Here is an 18,164-nt window from a genome sequence, read left to right as displayed (position 1 = left end):
AACGAGCATATGTTTTCCCATGACTCGGCTGAAATAAACCAAACCAGAATAGTCATTACATTGACTCTGTGGAGCCAACTGGAACAGGATAGGAGAAAAATGCTGATTATATTTATTTTAGAGAATCAAGTGGCTGTTGAATGGATGCCAGGGTGACTGACCTGTTCTCACTGTGTCTACAAACGTGTCCTTGACCGCGACGGTTCACAACACCGCTCGTCTAAGGACAGTTTGCCTGGACAGTCCTGCATACCATTATATTTACATTCGCCTTACATTTGCATACCACCTAGTGCTTTAGTGCAATATTTCACAGTATGTTTACCATGCTGTTAATTAGTTATTAATTAGTTATTTCACAGTATGTTTACCATGCTGTTAATTGTTTACCATGCTGTTAATTATCAGTCTCTTCCCAGAACAAATCACTAATTACTCTGTATTCATAGAAGTCACTGATAGTCAAGAACATGTAATTTGTCATCTGTCTTCTTGACTGTGTGTGTGTGTGTCTGTGTGTGTCTGTGTGTGTCTGTGTGTGTGTGTGTGTGTGTGTCTTGTCCAGGTGTACACGGTGGGGCCAGACTACGCCCATGCGGAGGCCAGGAAGTCCCCTGCTCTGGACGGTAAAGTGGAGCGGGACAGCGAGGGCAAGGAGGTGCGCTACCCCGTCATCCTCAACGCCAGGGAGAAGCTCATAGCCTGGAAAGTCTGTCTGGCTTTTAAGGTAACCAGGGTTCACCGCGCACACTCAAACACACACTCGCTCACACACACGCTCAAACACACGCTCACACATACACACACACGCTCACACACGCTCACACATACACACACACGCTCACACACACTCACACACGCTCACACACACACGCTCACACACACACGCTCACACATACACACACACGCTCACACATACACACACACGCTCACACATACACACACACGCTCACACACGCTCAAACACACGCTCACACATACACACACACGCTCACACACGCTCACACATACACACACACGCTCACACACGCTCACACACGCTCACACACACGCTCACACACACACGCTCACACATACACACACACGCTCACACATACACACACACGCTCACACACACACGCTCACACACACACGCTCACACACACACGCTCACACATACACACACACGCTCACACATACACACACACGCTCACACACACACGCTCACACACACACGCTCACACACACACGCTCACACACACACGCTCACACATACACACACACGCTCACACACGCTCACACACGCTCACACACGCTCACACACGCTCACACACGCTCACACACGCTCACACACGCTCACACATACACACACACGCTCACACACGCTCACACACGCTCACACATACACACACACGCTCACACATGCTCACACACACTCACTCACACGCTCACACACGCTCACACGCTCACACACGCTCACACATACACACACACGCTCACTCACACGCTCACACACGCTCACTCACACGCTCACACACGCTCACACATACACACACACGCTCACACATACACACACACGCTCACACACGCTCACACGCTCACACACACACGCTCACACACACGCTCACACACGCTCACTCACACGCTCACTCACACGCTCACACACACGCTCACACACACGCTCACACACGCTCACTCACACGCTCACTCACACGCTCACTCACACGCTCACACACACGCTCACACACGCTCACACATACACACACACGCTCACACACGCTCACACACGCTCACTCACACGCTCACTCACACGCTCACACACGCTCACTCACACGCTCACTCACACGCTCACACACACGCTCACACACGCTCACACACGCTCACACATACACACACACGCTCACACACACACGCTCACACACACGCTCACACACGCTCACACATACACACACACGCTCACACACGCTCACACATACACACACACGCTCACACACGCTCACACACGCTCACTCACACGCTCACTCACACGCTCACACACGCTCACACATACACACACGCTCACACACACACGCTCACACACACGCTCACACACACACGCTCACACACGCTCACACACACACGCTCACGCATACACACACACGCTCACTTACACGCTCACTTACACGCTCACACATACACACACACGCTCACACACGCTCACACACGCTCACACACACACGCTCACACACACACGCTCACACACATGATTTAGAAGGTGTTCCTTCATAGCATGCTTCACACCAGAGACGCCTGCAGGTTGAAGTTCAGACGGCCCAAATGTCACACCTCCCATGTTTCCTGACACTTTCATATTCCTCACTTCTTTCTTTTCTTTCAGCAAACGGTGTGTGGTTTCGACCTGCTACGCGCCAACGGCCAGTCGTACGTCTGTGACGTCAACGGCTTCAGCTTTGTGAAGAACTCCATGAAGTACTACGACGACTGTGCCAAAATCCTAGGGTTGGAACCAATATTATATCATTTGCTTAAGCGTATCAATACAATATTTATTTATTTTCAACGATATATGGCATACAATATATCAACACTTTGTTTGATAATGGTTTGACATCTACATAACCCGTTTCAGCAATCTGTGACTTACTAAACAACAGGTGTAATTTTGTCCTTGACCTTTTGACCCCCCCCTGCAGGAACATCATCATGAGAGAGCTGGCCCCCCAGTTCCAGATCCCTTGGTCTGTTCCCCTGGAGGCGGAGGACATACCCATCGTCCCTACCACCTCTGGAACCATGTACGTACCCATCGTCCCCACCACCTCTGGAACCATGTACGTACCCATCGTCCCCACCACCTCTGGAACCATGTACGCACTCATAGTTCCTACCACCTCTGGAACCATGTACTTACCCATAGTCCCTACCACCTCTGGAACCATGTACGTACCCATAGTCCCTACCACCTCTGGAACCATGTACGTACCCATAGTTCCTACCACCTCTGGAACCATGTACGTACCCATAGTCCCCACCACCTCTGGAACCATGTACGCACTCATAGTCCCCACCACCTCTGGAACCATGTACGCACTCATAGTTCCTACCACCTCTGGAACTATGTACGTACCCATAGTTCCTACCACCTCTGGAACCATGTACGTACCCATAGTCCCTACCACCTCTGGAACCATGTACGCACTCATAGTCCCTACCACCTCTGGAACCATGTACGTACCCATAGTTCCCACCACCTCTGGAACCATGTACGTACCCATAGTTCCTACCACCTCTGGAACCTTGTACGTACCCATAGTTCCTACCACCTCTGGAACCATGTACGTACCCATAGTTCCTACCACCTCTGGAACCATGTACGTACCCATAGTCCCTACCACCTCTGGAACCATGTACGCACTCATAGTCCCTACCACCTCTGGAACCATGTACGTACCCATAGTTCCTACCACCTCTGGAACCTTGTACGTACCCATAGTTCCTACCACCTCTGGAACCATGTACGTACCCATAGTCCCTACCACCTAGGGAACCATGTACGTACCCATAGTCCCTACCACCCCTGGAACCATGTACGTACCCATAGTTCCTACCACCTCTGGAACCATGTACGTACCCATAGTCCCTACCACCTAGGGAACCATGTACGTACCCATAGTTCCTACCACCCCTGGAACCATGTACGTACCCATAGTCCCCACCACCTAGGGAACCATGTACGTACCCATAGTCCCTACCACCCCTGGAACCATGTGCGTACCCATAGTCCCCACCACCTAGGGAACCATGTACGTACCCATAGTCCCTACCCCCTCTGGAACCATGTACGTACCCATAGTCCCTACCACCTAGGGAACCATGTACGTACCCATAGTCCCTACCACCTCTGGAACCATGTACGTACCCATAGTCCCTACCACCTCTGGAACCATGTACGTACCCATAGTCCCCACCACCTCTGGAACCATGTACGTACCCATAGTTCCCACCACCTCTGGAACCATGTACGTACCCATAGTCCCTACCACCTCTGGAACCATGTACGTACCCATAGTTCCCACCACCTCTGGAACCATGTACGTACCCATAGTTCCTACCACCTCTGGAACCATGTACGCACAGCACAGGCACTCACATCTGTCTGGGGTCTGTCGTTATGTACATGTGTAATTCATAGGAAACAGAATGTGAACTCAAAGGTCATGACTCACACGTGTGTTTGACTGACTGGTGTTTCCGCTACTGCTTTGAGGTCGTGACCCCAGGTGTGTGACTGACTGGTGTTCCTCTTACCGTTCTGGGGTCGTGACCCCAGGTGTGTGACTGACTGGTGTTCCTCTTACCGTTCTGGGGTCGTGACCCCAGGTGTGTGACTGACTGGTGTTCCTCTTACCGTTCTGGGGTCGTGACCCCAGGTGTGTGACTGACTGGTGTTCCTCTTACCGTTCTGGGGTTGTGACCCCAGGTGTGTGACTGGTCTTGCTCTGCTCCCAGGATGGAGCTGAGGTGTGTGATCGCAGTGATCCGTCATGGAGACAGGACCCCCAAGCAGAAAATGAAGATGGAGGTTCGCCATCAGAGGTATAGGACTCCGATAACAACGTGTCCTAACTGCTTGCGACGCGAGCAACAGAACGCGACATCGCAGCTTGCTGTCCTAACTGAAACCGTTAAATGTCCTGTTCTGTTACGTCATTTGTCTATATTCCCAACTGAAGACAGTTAAAGAACGAACGCCTGTCAACGCGAGCGACAGGAGGGAAATAGGAACAGGGCGAGCGTGAAAAGGGCAGTTAAAACGTCGCGCCGCTTCACGCTGCGTCACTCGCGTCCAGTTAGGACATAACAATAGAAAACAAAGCAATGGAACGCATTTTGTCGCTGACGCTCGCTCGCGTCGCGTGTAGTTGGGACACGGTGTAAGTAGCATACAGTGTATATGAATATGGTTGAAACAGTGTTACCAATACGATTTGTATGTTTTTGGACGTCTTTCGTTTTTGTGTTCCTCCCAGGTTTTTCGATCTCTTTGAGAAATATGACGGGTACAAAAGTGGAAAGCTAAAGTTGAAAAAGCCAAAGCAACTACAGGTAATTTAGATCTTTAGTGTCTTTCATCCTCCTAGTGTATTGTATTAATCAATGTTTTGATTCCTTACAATTTGTCATCTGTGAATATTCCCTGGCAGGAAGTGCTGGACACGGCCAGACATCTCCTGCTGGAACTGGGACAGAACAACGACTCTGAGATCGAAGAATCCAAAGCTAAACTTGAACAACTCAAAACAGTCCTTGAAATGTACGCGGCCTCCCAGAGATGTGCCTTTACTGACTCAACGTTTTGTCTTGATAAGCTGCTTTATTTCCTGTTGTATTTTTATTTATTTTTTTATAACGACGAGCTGTTCTAACGACAAAATGTATTTTACCTCAGGTACGGCCATTTTTCAGGCATCAACCGCAAGGTTCAGATAACCTACCTTCCGCACGGGTGTCCAAAAACATCAAGCGAAGAAGAAGGTAAAGGGTCAAGCGAATTTAATCTGGTTTCACTCATGTCGCCCCAGCCCGTCACACAGTAGAAGTGTGTCTCTCATTACTGTTAAAGGGGTCCTATTATGCTAATTTTCAACAATTTAGTTTTAATCAGAGACTCAAATGTATGCAAATACAATGAAAAAGTTAGTTTTGCAAACGTGGAGCCCTTTAATCGTTGCAAAATCCATGGTGTTGTCTTGTGTCTTTTTTGTTGCGTCTGCGCGTGCCCCAGACGTGCGGAGGGACGACCCGTCTCTGCTGCTGGTGCTGAAGTGGGGGGGGGAGCTGACCCCCGCTGGCAGGGTGCAGGCTGAGGAGCTGGGCAGGGCCTTCAGGTGCATGTACCCAGGAGGACAAGGTAAGAACCAACCAAGCTTGCCCGCTGCTTGACCGCTATCACCTCTACCTTACACTCAGAAGACTGTTGCGAAGACTGTCTTGCTTCCTTCCGCCTTGCTTGGGGTCACCAGGGTGCCCCAGGGTTGCCTGACGGGGTCGCAGCATCAAATATTGATGCAGGACCTTAATACCGAGCAGCCTCTTCTCTGTGTAGAGGAACGGAGGGATCAACCCTGGCGACAGACCTCCCACGGAGGATGCTTTGTCTCTGGGGTTTCATCTCAACGTCTCTCTCTCTCTCTCTCTCTCTAGTTTACACGCAGTCCTGAAGAACAACGGCTCATTCAGAATTACACCGTGTCCTAACTGCTTGCGACTCGAGCAACAGAACGCGACATCGCAGCTTGCTGTCCTAACTGAAACCGTTACATGTCCTGTTCTGTTACGTCATTTGTCTATATTCCCAACTGAAGACAGTTAAAGAACGAACGCCTGTCAACGCGAGCGAAAGGAGGAGAATAGGAACAGGGCGAGCGTCAAAAGGGCAGTTAAAACGTCGCGCCGCTTCGCGCTGCGTCGCTCGCGTCCAGTTAGGACATAACAATAGAAAACAAAGCAATGGAACGCGTTTTGATGCTGACGCTCGCTCGCGTCGCGTGTAGTTAGGACACGGTGTGAGTCTCATTCTGTCCAGGAAGCCGAGTCATGTATGTGTGTGAAACCTCTCTCGTCAGGGGATTATGCAGGGTTTCCCGGGTGTGGCCTGCTGAGACTACACAGCACCTACCGCCACGACCTGAAGATCTACGCCTCCGACGAGGGCAGGGTCCAAATGACCGCCGCGGCCTTCGCTAAGGTCAGTGCCCCATCGCCATCAAATCTCCAAATCGTGCCCCTGTCTTAATGTACAGTAGAACAGAATGAAGATGTTGTTTTCAGAATTCCCACTTGCTACCACGAGCCTGCCTGGAATTATATTTTGCGTCACTAGTCTGAGTTGAATATTCACCGAGCCGCCCCTTTAGTGAACAACATAACAAGGAAAACCACATGAATAGGACGGCCGCCATCTTGTGCCATTTCCCGTAGGGTCTTCTGGCTCTGGAGGGGGAGCTGACGCCCATCCTGGTGCAGATGGTGAAGAGCGCCAACATGAACGGCCTGCTGGACAGCGACAGCGACTCCAGTCTCAGCAGCTGCCAGCAGAAGGTGAAGGCCAGGCTCCACGAGATCCTCCAGAGGGACAGGGACTTCACCGCCGAGGACTACGAGAAGGTGCGTTGCTCTCATAGAACCTTTGTCTGACAGCGACATGTTCTCAACAGGCCTCAAGGCTGCAGAATACTTGCTTTTAACTACGCGTACGCGTACACAAGATGGCTGCCGCGAGTCCCGCGCATTCCTTTGGAGTGTTGGCTGCGGTTGGCCGTGCAGATCCTCAGAAATGTCAAGGTCAAGGTCAACTTTATTTATAAAGCACGTTTAAAATCAACCGAAGTTGCACAAGTGCTGTACAATATATAAAAAAAATGTATGAAAATGTATGAAATCAATGCCGCAAAGTACGGCCTGTCTACGGCGTACGCGTTGTTAAACAGCAAGTATACCTCAGCCTTTAGCATGTGAGGGGAAATGAAGGCTTCTTTGGTCCAGTTCCTTTTATTGAGTCGCTAGTGTTGTATGATACTGAATATAGACTTCCTGTTCTGATCCCACCAGCTTGCTCCCACCACCAGCACCTCGCTGGTTAAGTCTATGCAGATGATCAAGAACCCGGTGAAGACCTGCGACAAGGTCTACTCCCTCATTCAGAACCTCACGCTGCAGATCAGACAGCGGATGGAAGATCCCAAGTCAGCCGGTAGGTCTATGTCCATGCCCGATGTCTGCAGTTGGCTCATGAAGTCTTATTTTCTCAGTTTATACATGGAAATGTCACCTTTCTGCTCCTGCAACATGCCAAGATCAAGTGTGCAGATACTGTTAAGGAAAAAATCTTACTTGGTTTAGTTTAGATTTCAAAGAACACGCTGAGTGGTCGGTCAAGCTGGTTTTAAACAAAGGCAATAGTTTTATTCTGTTACGATTCTGCAGAGTCGGACTCTAGCACAGGAAGTGAATCCGGGCAGAGTGAGTCAGATGTGGATGAGGTCGATAGGTTATACAGTGAAAAAGGAAGTGACATAGTTTCAGGATGAAGAGGGCAGGGAAGTGATGTCACACAGGAAGAATTTGTAGTTTTAACAGACTGATCTATGAGAACGAACTACAAAGTTAGAACAACAATCAAGTAGGAAAACAGAACACTTTGTTGAGACTTGAATTTCATTCACAATACATTATACCTTTGTTAGTTTTTGAAGTCCAAACACTTGCAAGTACACAAATCTAAACGCTTGAGAAACAGCGTGTCCTTTCCTATTCCCTGGTGTTTATGTGTTTGAATTGACCCGTACAACCACAAGGAATAGCAGCTGAAGTGTGTTTCGGACTTGAAGGTAATACATTTTCAATATTCTGGCTCTAAAACCCCAGAATAATCCTCCATTAAAGTGCATCACACCTTCAGGCTGTCACAGGGACGGTTCACGGTCACAGACACGGTGGCTCGGATTGAATGGAAAGTGGCCGACTTAAAGCAGCGAGGGATTTGAAGTTTGGAGGGACGAGGAAAGAAGCCCTTGATCTCACTCTGCTTTCAGCCTCGTGCCTGATAGCGGTCAGGATGAATGTCATCATGGCACACTATCCAAAAAGTTTGACCTCATATTTTCGTCACAGTTATGCTGCAATGATAGATAAAGATACATCACACAGACACACACACACAAAATGTGCCAGATGAAGGTTAAATACAAATCTTGAAAAGTGTTAACACGGCCCAAAATGTTTAACCCGCTCTCGCTCTCCACCCTCTTCCCCTCCACCCTCTCGTTGCTCGTCAGACATCCAGCTGTACCACAGCGAGACCCTGGAGCTGATGCTGCGCCGCTGGGCCAAGCTGGAGAAGGACTTCAAGATGAAGAACAGCCGCTACAACATCAGCAAGATCCCCGACATCTACGACTGCATCAAGTACGACGTGCAGCACAACAGCTCCCTGAAACTGGACAACATCATGGAGATCTACCGCCTCTCCAAGGCTCTGGCAGACATCGTCATCCCGCAGGTCGGGTCAACAGAATGTCTCAGCAATCCGCGCGTTGGTTATTTTAGTGGGGAAATGGTGGTCGATTGAGATAACGTACTTCACTAGGAAATCATTGTAATTGTGATGATTGGGCTATTGTAAGAAAACGCACAAACTGTAAAAGCTGGGTTTTTGTGTATTAAGTGCTATTCTTTTGTTCCTGCGCTGAATGATCTTAATGGTACATGGTGGTTTGTGAGACCTATTGGTTATATACTTGTGGTCCGGAACCTTCCCTTCCTGCCCATTAGGAATACGGTATCTCCCAGCCGGAGAAGCTGGACATTGCCAAAGGCTACTGCACCCCTCTCATCCGCAAGATACGCACTGATCTCCAGAGGACGCAAGATGACGACACCGTCAACAAACTGCACCCAGTGTAAGACCAACACACGCACACACACACACACACGCACAGACACACACACATTTGCATTTATATAATGTTGGGATTAATGGTGCGTTCGTTAATAACTGGGAGGTGGCAAATTGCGACTTGCTACTAGGAATGATTAAATAAAACACCGCATGAACTCGCACTTCCTCGTCGCAAATTCGGATATGTTTCTCAGCCCCCAGTTGCTCGAATGCACTAGATATAACTAGCTAACTGTGATATAATGGTATATAGATATAACTAGGTAACTGTGATATAATGGTAACTGTGATATAATGGTATATAGATATAACTAGGTAACTGTGATATAATGGTATATAGATATAACTAGGTAACTGTGATATAATGGTATATAGATATAACTAGGTAACTGTGATATAATGGTATATAGATATAACTAGGTAACTGTGATATAATGGTATATAGCTCGAATGCACACAGGTCGGAGGTAGGTATTTTGCCACTTGCGACTTGCCACCTCCGACCACAAACGAACGCACCATAAGACCTGACCTTACCTTGTCTGTGTTAAAAATCTGCCAGCATAATTTCCATGGGTACAAACCCTCACACAGGTAAAGACCCGATGCGTCTCTCTCTTCTGTAAGCATGATCAAAGCAGCGCAGATGGATCTGAAGAGGGAGGGAATGGCCGTAGTGCTGACTGACCCCCACCTGTGTCCTCCAGGTACTCCCGCGGAGTAATGTCCCCGGAGAGACACGTGAGGACCAGGCTGTACTTCACCAGCGAGAGCCATGTCCACTCCCTGCTCTCCACCCTGCGCTACGGTGCCCTCTGTGACGTGAGTATATGACCATGCATATGGACGGCAAACCTACAGTATAAATGTAATACTTGGGATTCCGTTTGTGGAAATAACTAAGAATTACATTTTTTTTTGTGTTTAAAAATGGTCACTTTTTAAAAATAATTATGGCTTTAGATCTGGTATGTAGATTTGAGTGAGGCCCTTAAATCATATTTCAATCAAATGTCATCATGGTACGCCCCACGGTCCCTGTTCTACTAGTGGATGCTATGATTGGCAAGATATTGCATTAAATCCAATTATAAGTATCACCAGTCAGCAAAGGGGTTGACATTCCACACAGGATCAAAGCCGTTCTATATTGGCTATTCTAGAGTGCTTAATGGTACTGTATGGTCACACATGGGCAACATTAATATTCACTAGGCGAATGACCATCGCCTGCTGAGGCGAAATTCGCATCAAAGTTCACCAAAATTGAACTCCAGGCGAAGGAACAAACACATTTATTTCGCTACCAGTAAGCGAATGTTTTATTCTCCTCTTCCTTCACATAGAATGGAAGTGAACGAGAGGCGAATATTAACTTTGCTCATGTATGAAAGCACCATAAAACGTTGTGTTTTTTGATCATCTAGGAGACCAAAGATGACCAATGGAAGAGGGCCATGGACTACCTCAAGGTTGTTAGCGAACTGAACTACATGACCCAGATTGTAATCATGCTCTATGAGGACCCCAACAAGGCAAGATAATAACGTGTGTGTGTGTGTGTGTGTGTGTGTGTGTGTGTGTGTGTGTGTGTGTGTGTGTGTGTGTGTGTGTGTGTGTGTGTGTGTGTGTGTGTGTGTGTGTGTGTGTGTGTGTGTGTGTGTGTGTGTGTGTGTGTGTTGTGTGTGTGTGTGTTGGTGGGAGGCGGGGTCTCTTGCACCTTTGCAAGCCTATTCACCAGCCTAAACACCAGCCTGTTCTGACCCCAGGACCCCTCGTCTGAGGAACGGTTCCACGTGGAGCTCCACTTCAGCCCTGGAGCCAAGGGCTGTGAAGACGACAAGAACCTGCCCTCTGGCTTCGGCTACAGACCAGCATCACGAGAGGTGAGGGTCTGTCTGCATACAGCCGACATTACAGACACCACAACACACAGCACACACTACAGACACAACACACAATACAGACACCACAACACACACTACAGACACCACAACACACACTACAACACACACTACAGACACTACAGACACCACAACACGCAACACACACTACAGACACCACAACACACAATACAGACACCACAACACACTACAGACACCACAACACACAACACACACTACAGACACCACAACACACACACTACACACACCACAACACACACTACAGACACCACAACACACACTACAGACACCACAACACACACTACAGACACCACAACACACAGCACACTGGACTAAATAGACTAGACTTGGTGGACTCGGCTGCGCCTCGTGCCTCTGACCGTGCCTCTGACCGCAGCACAACCCGTGGTATATTGGCCATATATCACACCCTTTCATGAGTTATTGCTTCAACATATCATCACAAAAGTGTGTCCAATTAACCAACCCCTATTGTGCTTGTCCAGAACGAGGGCCCCAAGAAGAAGTCCCAGAATGACAGCGACGAGGAGTCGGCCGGCGCCAAGCGGGATGAACCGGACCGAGCCCTGGTGATGTTCCGCCCCCTGGTCTCGGACCCCATCTACATCCACAGGAAGTCCCCCCTGCCCCGCTCCAGAAAGATCGGCTCCGTGGAAGTAAGTGACCCCTTCAGGCCCAGCTCACAGTTTATACCGTGGCTCTGTGCAATAGGGTCCTAGTTCAGGTTCAAGCTGTTGGCAGCCTGGTCCTTGTGCTTACAGCAGTGTGTACAAGCTTTTGTTCCTGCCCAGCATATCAAACGCCTTATTCGTCAAATGAGCAATTGACCGTGTTCCTTGATGGATGTAATCTCCAGAGAGTTTGTTGGAGCTGAGCAGGAGCTAAAGCTTATATGCCCAGTATTCCTCCAGGACCAGAGATATTGAGGTGAGCTTGGTGACGGTGGTAGGGAGTGTCTGGTTAGTGGTGCTCCACGTGTATGATATTGGCATAAAATGTACAGTATATGGAGGTAAGTTCCATATTGCTATGAAGCAGTGAAATATGCACTGCTAGGGGTATTTAATTATGTTCATTGTGATGTTTTGACTCTAGTAAGGTAGACAGTGTCCTCTTGGATTTGATTGTCCAGGTCAAATTTACCAGAGTTTCCAAACAGAAGAAGGGTTAAGGTCTGAACATGATGCTTAATAAACAACGTTACTGTATTTGCAGCAGCATTGCTTGTGATCTATTTTTCCACAGGCAAGATATATGATTACCTTTTTAATCACGGGTTATGTTCAGTGCTGATATTGTAGAAATGAAATATTGTTTTTAAATTATTTAATTATCATTGTTGCCGCAGTCCCACACAAACTGCTTTGTGAGAATATCAGGAAGACCTTGTAGCAGGAAGACCTTGTAGCATACCCTGTTACCCTGTTACCCTGTTACCCTGTTACCCTGTTAGACTCATCCTGATCTTCTAATCAAAGTTGTTTTGTACAGCGGTTTTCATGAACTCTCAATTCAGCATGATGAAATATGAAAAGTGTTTTCTTTATGAACTTCTTCTACACTTTATAAATGCAATGTGTTGCTATTAGTCACTACATAGCAAGTGAAAGGATTTATACAAGTGAAAGGATTTATACAAGTGAAAGGATTTATACAAGTGAAAGGATTTATACAAGTGAAAGGATTTATACAAATGAAAGGATTTATCCAAGTCTATTACCTTTTATTGAATTGCTGAACCGTTTAATATTTTGCCAAATCCATTTTTAAAGTACCATCTAATTTCCATTTCCATAGATCAGTAATGCACTAAAATCACACCCCAACATTGCACATGGCATTTTATAACCCCGCCCCCCAAGAAGTTATAACCCCGCCCCCCAGGAAGTTATAACCCCGCCCCCCAGGAAGTTAGAGAACATGCAGCATATGTTCCCTTCTTTGATTCTATTCAATCTACCGTGCAGTTTGGATACACAGGAGTTGTGAAATATGTAAAAGGCTTAGAGAATGTAATTCACTCTGAATTCCTCTGCTTTATGTCTTTATCTCTCTGTCATTTCTCAACTAGTCAAGTATTTTATCTTAAGTGGTCAGATGCTGGTACAGTAGCAATTGGAAGTTGAATTGGCAAAATGTGTGATTTTATCAGGCTATTCTGCTCTTATTAGTCACAATGTGATCATGGTTCTGTTCTACATGCACTGTGTCAGTAGGTCAACATCGTGCACTCTACAGCTTACTGCCCAAAGAGGATTGCACACAAAGCTGCCTATTGGCTTGAATTAACTTAATACAAATATGTATTGATTGTTATCTGATTTGCCAGAAGCAAATTGATTGTCAATATGACCCGTAAATTAACACTGAGAATACATGTAATTTTATTTTTTCTTTCTTTTTTTGTTTTCCTTTTAGTCCTCATTGCAGACAGACTTTATCAAGACCGCACCTGGCAAAGTATGACCATACATTTCTATATACCCACCTCCCCTCCCGGAATACATTTAAAAAAGGCGTACCTGTGAATGTTGATGGGTTTGATGGGGGTACATGGCTACATAGGCTGGACTGTTCTCTTTTCTGTAATGTTGCATGACTGTGCTGTTTCTGCCCCCTCTCTCACCTCCAGGAAGAGAGCCCCCTGAGTGTGTCTAGCCCTGACTCTATTGGTACCTGGCTTCATTACAGCTGTGGTGTGGGTACTGGGCGTCGAAGACGCAGATCAGGGGACCAAATCACTTCCTCCCCTGTCTCCCCCAAATCACTGGCTTTCACATCCGGTATTTTTGGCTCATGGCAACAGGTTTTTACCCATTTTAATTCATTATATTAACACACAGGAAAACAGATGCTCTTTTGTTCATGCGCACCTGAGAACATTGCGGCAGTCAACAAGGACACCTAATCAGCAGATTAATGTAAAGATGCTGTTTTCTTTACCGCCATTCAGGCACAGTACTTTTTTACACTTAGTTCATGAGTTAGATGCCCCCACTTTTTGTTTGTTTCTTTTTTTCCTCCATCTTAGTTTCGAAACTGCTTTCAATGATAAACTTTATTGTTTTTTTTGTTTTGTTTTTTTTACAACTTTTTGTTCTGTTTTCTTTTTTGACAAAAGAAATGCAGGCTTTCCTCACCGCTGGCCAGCATTTAACTAGCAGATGTAGCAGCGGTGTATAGTTTTGATGATAAAACTCTTAAACACGTGGCAGCACACAGCTATGGAGGCACTAGTCTAGGGCTCTCTCCCTGGGTTCATCCACATTCAGGTTCCCACTGTTTAATGTCTGCATTTGAACCATTATACAGTGGGAAGGCATTTTGTGTTTCTCTCTTTTAAAATATATGTGTTGGAGGTAGCTTTTTAATAGTTTCTGAGAGCTGCCCATGGATAATTGCATTATGGCTATTTGTAATACTTCGTTTATACAAATTAAAGTTAAAAGTAGTGTTATTACTTGCTGATGGTAAAGACAAAGATGGTTAAGATTGTGTTTAACAATATTTTGATGGAAATTTGAAGGAAGGCATCAAAAAAACGTCATGTATTGGGTATGGTAAATCATATGGTACTGTACCATTCAAAGCCATAATGGAACCAGCCCATGTGCACAGTTTGGTGTCATTGTGGTCATACATTTTAGAACCGAGGTCTGATTCTTTATATTCATCTGCTGAAACGCAAACATTAGCTGTCCTTTGCGACTTGCTCAGTTTTACTGTTGAGTGAGAAACTAATCAATAAATGGGCCATGATTTGGGATGCTCATTTTTCCATCAAGTTTGGAGATCTTTTTCGGGGGATGTCCGTAAAGTCGCCTGCCGCTTGTGTCTCCGAGACCTTTGGCCCCTTCCTGCTTGGATGCTACTTAACCGTTTCCTAATCCTAATGAGTCACTGCTTTGCTCAAAAGCAATGTAGCCACGGCTCTTTTCACTGCATTTCTCACCCCATTTGTAAAATGAAAACAAAAATGTCTTTCAATGTAAACTTTACTATTATTTCCGCATAGTTTACCTTTTATATTAGTTTTTAAAAATCCAAGTAAGTACATTTATAAGTACAAATTTTATATAGAGATTTCTAAAGCTTTTGTGATTACCCTATTAACCATATATACTGGACAGTAGTTGGAAGGGCATAGCTGAAGGAACTACAGTACGGCTAGGTAATAGTTGTATTGATCTGCCGTCAGATGACACGTGGCAAAGTTAAAGCTGCATATAACATGGCTGTAAGTGTGGAGGTTCCTGCATGTCTTTACAACAAATGCTGGCTGACTGCAACTATCACAATCAGAAGTATTACTTGTCTCGCACGCCAACCACATTTGATCTGCTGAACGATGGCACATTATAATTATTGCTCCTTGACTGCGATTTTAAAGCAACTCCACCTTCAAACTCCACCTCAGTTGGCACCTTCAATGAAACCCACATCTCTCTCAGCCAAATGTATGGTATCCAATGGTGGGGCATCTACACAACAATGTATCTCAGCAACTGGGGTAGAACCGGTAGAGCCTGATTAATGAGGCTGTCCTATTGGACCGTTTCAATTGAAGTTTTGGTCACTAGGGCAACTGGTCCAAACAAACTTCCTCTTTTGACGGGACTTACCATTTCCTGAAATGTTCATATTTCAAAACACAAAGTTTGTCTGGACTAGTTGCCCTAGTGACTGAAAACGCCATTGAAACATTCTTATATGGAACCCATTGATTGGTGCAGTTGGGCTGGGGGGAGGCTGGGAGAGAGCCAGGTACCCTAGCCCTGCAAGTAAGCTCTGCCAGGTGTGAGAGCGGCCTCATGCTGTGCTCATGGTGTCACGCGTCCACCACCAGACATCCACCTCTCATAACCTTTCAGTCCCCACCCAGACCAGGATCCTGATGTGGGACCGCTCCACTACATCTTCCCCCCCCGCCCCCAAAAAACTTCCAGAGGATCCTCTTATTTCAAGTTTGTCTCGGTTTTTGTCGCTGCACGAAACAAAAGATGATGCTAACTCTAACATCTCCAGAGGGAAAACAAGAAGCACAAACCCCTCCTCCTCTTGTATGTTGTCCTTTGTGGTTTTGACACAGGCGTACATGTGTATCTTGGTCAAGATTGTGCAGTCTTGTTTGTTGGTACCTGTTGTTCTGCAAACTGTGGCCTTGTCCTCGTCCCTCCCCCTGCATCGTCCTCGCCCACTGGGTCCTCCTTAATCGCCAACCTCCGACTCCGTGACCATGGGGATGTTGCATGAATCATCTTTCTTTTAATGTCATCTTTTTTGCTGTCTGCACTAACATTTTCCAGTGCTGCTTATTAACATGTGTTTGTCCTGAAAAGGCATCCATTTGAATACAAGTTGTAGACATCCAATCTCATGGGCTTTCAGTGAACAATGCTCACATGCATGGTCTTTTCCCTGTAGGTTCTGTCCGAGGCTAATGCCCACGCCCAGAGACCAGGCAGACTGCACACCGAACTCAAGCTAACCACAGGGATAGGTAAGCAAATTTTCACTTTCTTTTTTCGATTCTATTTCAAATTTTTTTTTAAGAATTGTATCGCCGATATTTGCCTACATTTTCATACAGTACATACAACATATGTGAATATCGATGAATGTGATCATGTATTTTACCCATCTAGCACTAAATATTTATTTCTTTTTAAAAATGTATACTGAATTAGCCTATTTTTTTTTTTGTGTGTTCCGTATGAAATTCTGTCTTGTATTTCAAATCTTTGCTCTGTGATGCAAAGCACCTGAAGTGTGATCTCTTTGCACAGGCTGCTTTCTTAACTGTATGACACTGAATGATCAGTAAGCCTACTAAATGTGTGACCTGAAGCTTGTTTGAGCAAGTAATACTTTCAATTAGCTTTTACGTCAAGCGTACTGTCGCACAAGATTTTTGCCACACAACTAATAACAGTGCTGACTCAGTTTCTCATATGCTGGTAATGTCCTTTGGGACCTAAAATGTTGCAGCCACAGTACATCCTAAGCTTTAACGTGGTGGGATTTGTTGATGGCTACCATTTTAGAAAATGGCTACTCTATCCCATTCAGTATCCTCAACTTTATCTTGGACTATTACCTCGTCCTATTGTTGTATAACTTCTGGAGATCCCCTTTTAGTTTATCACGAGTCATGTTTCACATGTTATATGTTCATCATGTTTGACTCTATATACCTGTATTTTATTGTAATGTTTTCTAGTTATTTGCAATGGTCGATATACAGGGCTGAAAATTAACACCTGCCACCGGCCAAATGCAGGTAAAATTTCCAAATGGCAACTAGATTTCGGAAGGCTATCTGATATACTTGGCCGGTAGATTTTTGCATCTACAGTCCCCTTGGCAGGTGACTCACCGTGAGCCAGAAAGTGAATTTTCACCCCTGCCTATATACATTTGAAGAAGTGTGGGGAGTATCCCTGATTTGTGTGAAAAACACTTAAGAATATGCTTACTTGATACTTAGGTCACATCAGGGTAGTGTTTATACGGGACATTAGGAATATGCTGAGGTGATGAGACGGTCTTTATACTGGCTGGTTAGGTTTAAATTAGCGCCCCCAAAGTGTTTTATGTCCATTCATATCCTTTTAAAGAGGAAATGAGATATAAGAACACAACTGGCCACCCTTATGCCAAGTGACATTACTGTCATTATGCGAAGGCTCTTATGAGGCGGCACAAAGTCTTTTGTGGCAAGAATCTCATAGAAACGCATGCTGCATGCATTCCAATGGTGTGGATGTGGCCCACATGGTTGCTGTATGTATCTTTTCTAA

At 46.1% G+C, this 18,164-nt stretch overlaps 1 protein-coding gene across 2 annotated transcripts in view; it reads left to right on the top strand.

Annotated features, from left to right (window-relative positions):
• ppip5k2 (diphosphoinositol pentakisphosphate kinase 2) overlaps positions 1–18,164 on the top strand; it is a 35,191-nt gene that overhangs the window by 10,863 nt on the left and 6,164 nt on the right. Inside the window, exons 8-27 of one of the 2 annotated variants that reach the window (XM_084441779.1) lie at positions 566–727; positions 2,357–2,478; positions 2,673–2,774; positions 4,489–4,575; positions 5,010–5,085; positions 5,184–5,293; positions 5,429–5,514; positions 5,765–5,890; positions 6,606–6,727; positions 6,961–7,146; positions 7,591–7,732; positions 8,817–9,040; positions 9,313–9,440; positions 10,147–10,261; positions 10,867–10,974; positions 11,209–11,325; positions 11,850–12,020; positions 13,783–13,824; positions 13,997–14,170; positions 16,789–16,864. In XM_084441779.1, the coding sequence (XP_084297905.1) occupies positions 566–727; positions 2,357–2,478; positions 2,673–2,774; positions 4,489–4,575; positions 5,010–5,085; positions 5,184–5,293; positions 5,429–5,514; positions 5,765–5,890; positions 6,606–6,727; positions 6,961–7,146; positions 7,591–7,732; positions 8,817–9,040; positions 9,313–9,440; positions 10,147–10,261; positions 10,867–10,974; positions 11,209–11,325; positions 11,850–12,020; positions 13,783–13,824; positions 13,997–14,170; positions 16,789–16,864 (2,476 nt within the window). The remainder of the gene's footprint in view (positions 1–565; positions 728–2,356; positions 2,479–2,672; positions 2,775–4,488; positions 4,576–5,009; positions 5,086–5,183; positions 5,294–5,428; positions 5,515–5,764; positions 5,891–6,605; positions 6,728–6,960; positions 7,147–7,590; positions 7,733–8,816; positions 9,041–9,312; positions 9,441–10,146; positions 10,262–10,866; positions 10,975–11,208; positions 11,326–11,849; positions 12,021–13,782; positions 13,825–13,996; positions 14,171–16,788; positions 16,865–18,164) is intronic. The other variant, XM_084441780.1, reaches the window with a different exon arrangement.

Source organism: Borostomias antarcticus (assembly GCF_949987555.1).
Source record: "Borostomias antarcticus genome assembly, chromosome: 8".
Classification (NCBI taxonomy): Eukaryota; Metazoa; Chordata; class Actinopteri; order Stomiiformes; family Stomiidae; genus Borostomias; species Borostomias antarcticus.
This window is presented reverse-complemented; position numbering and strand designations above follow the sequence as displayed.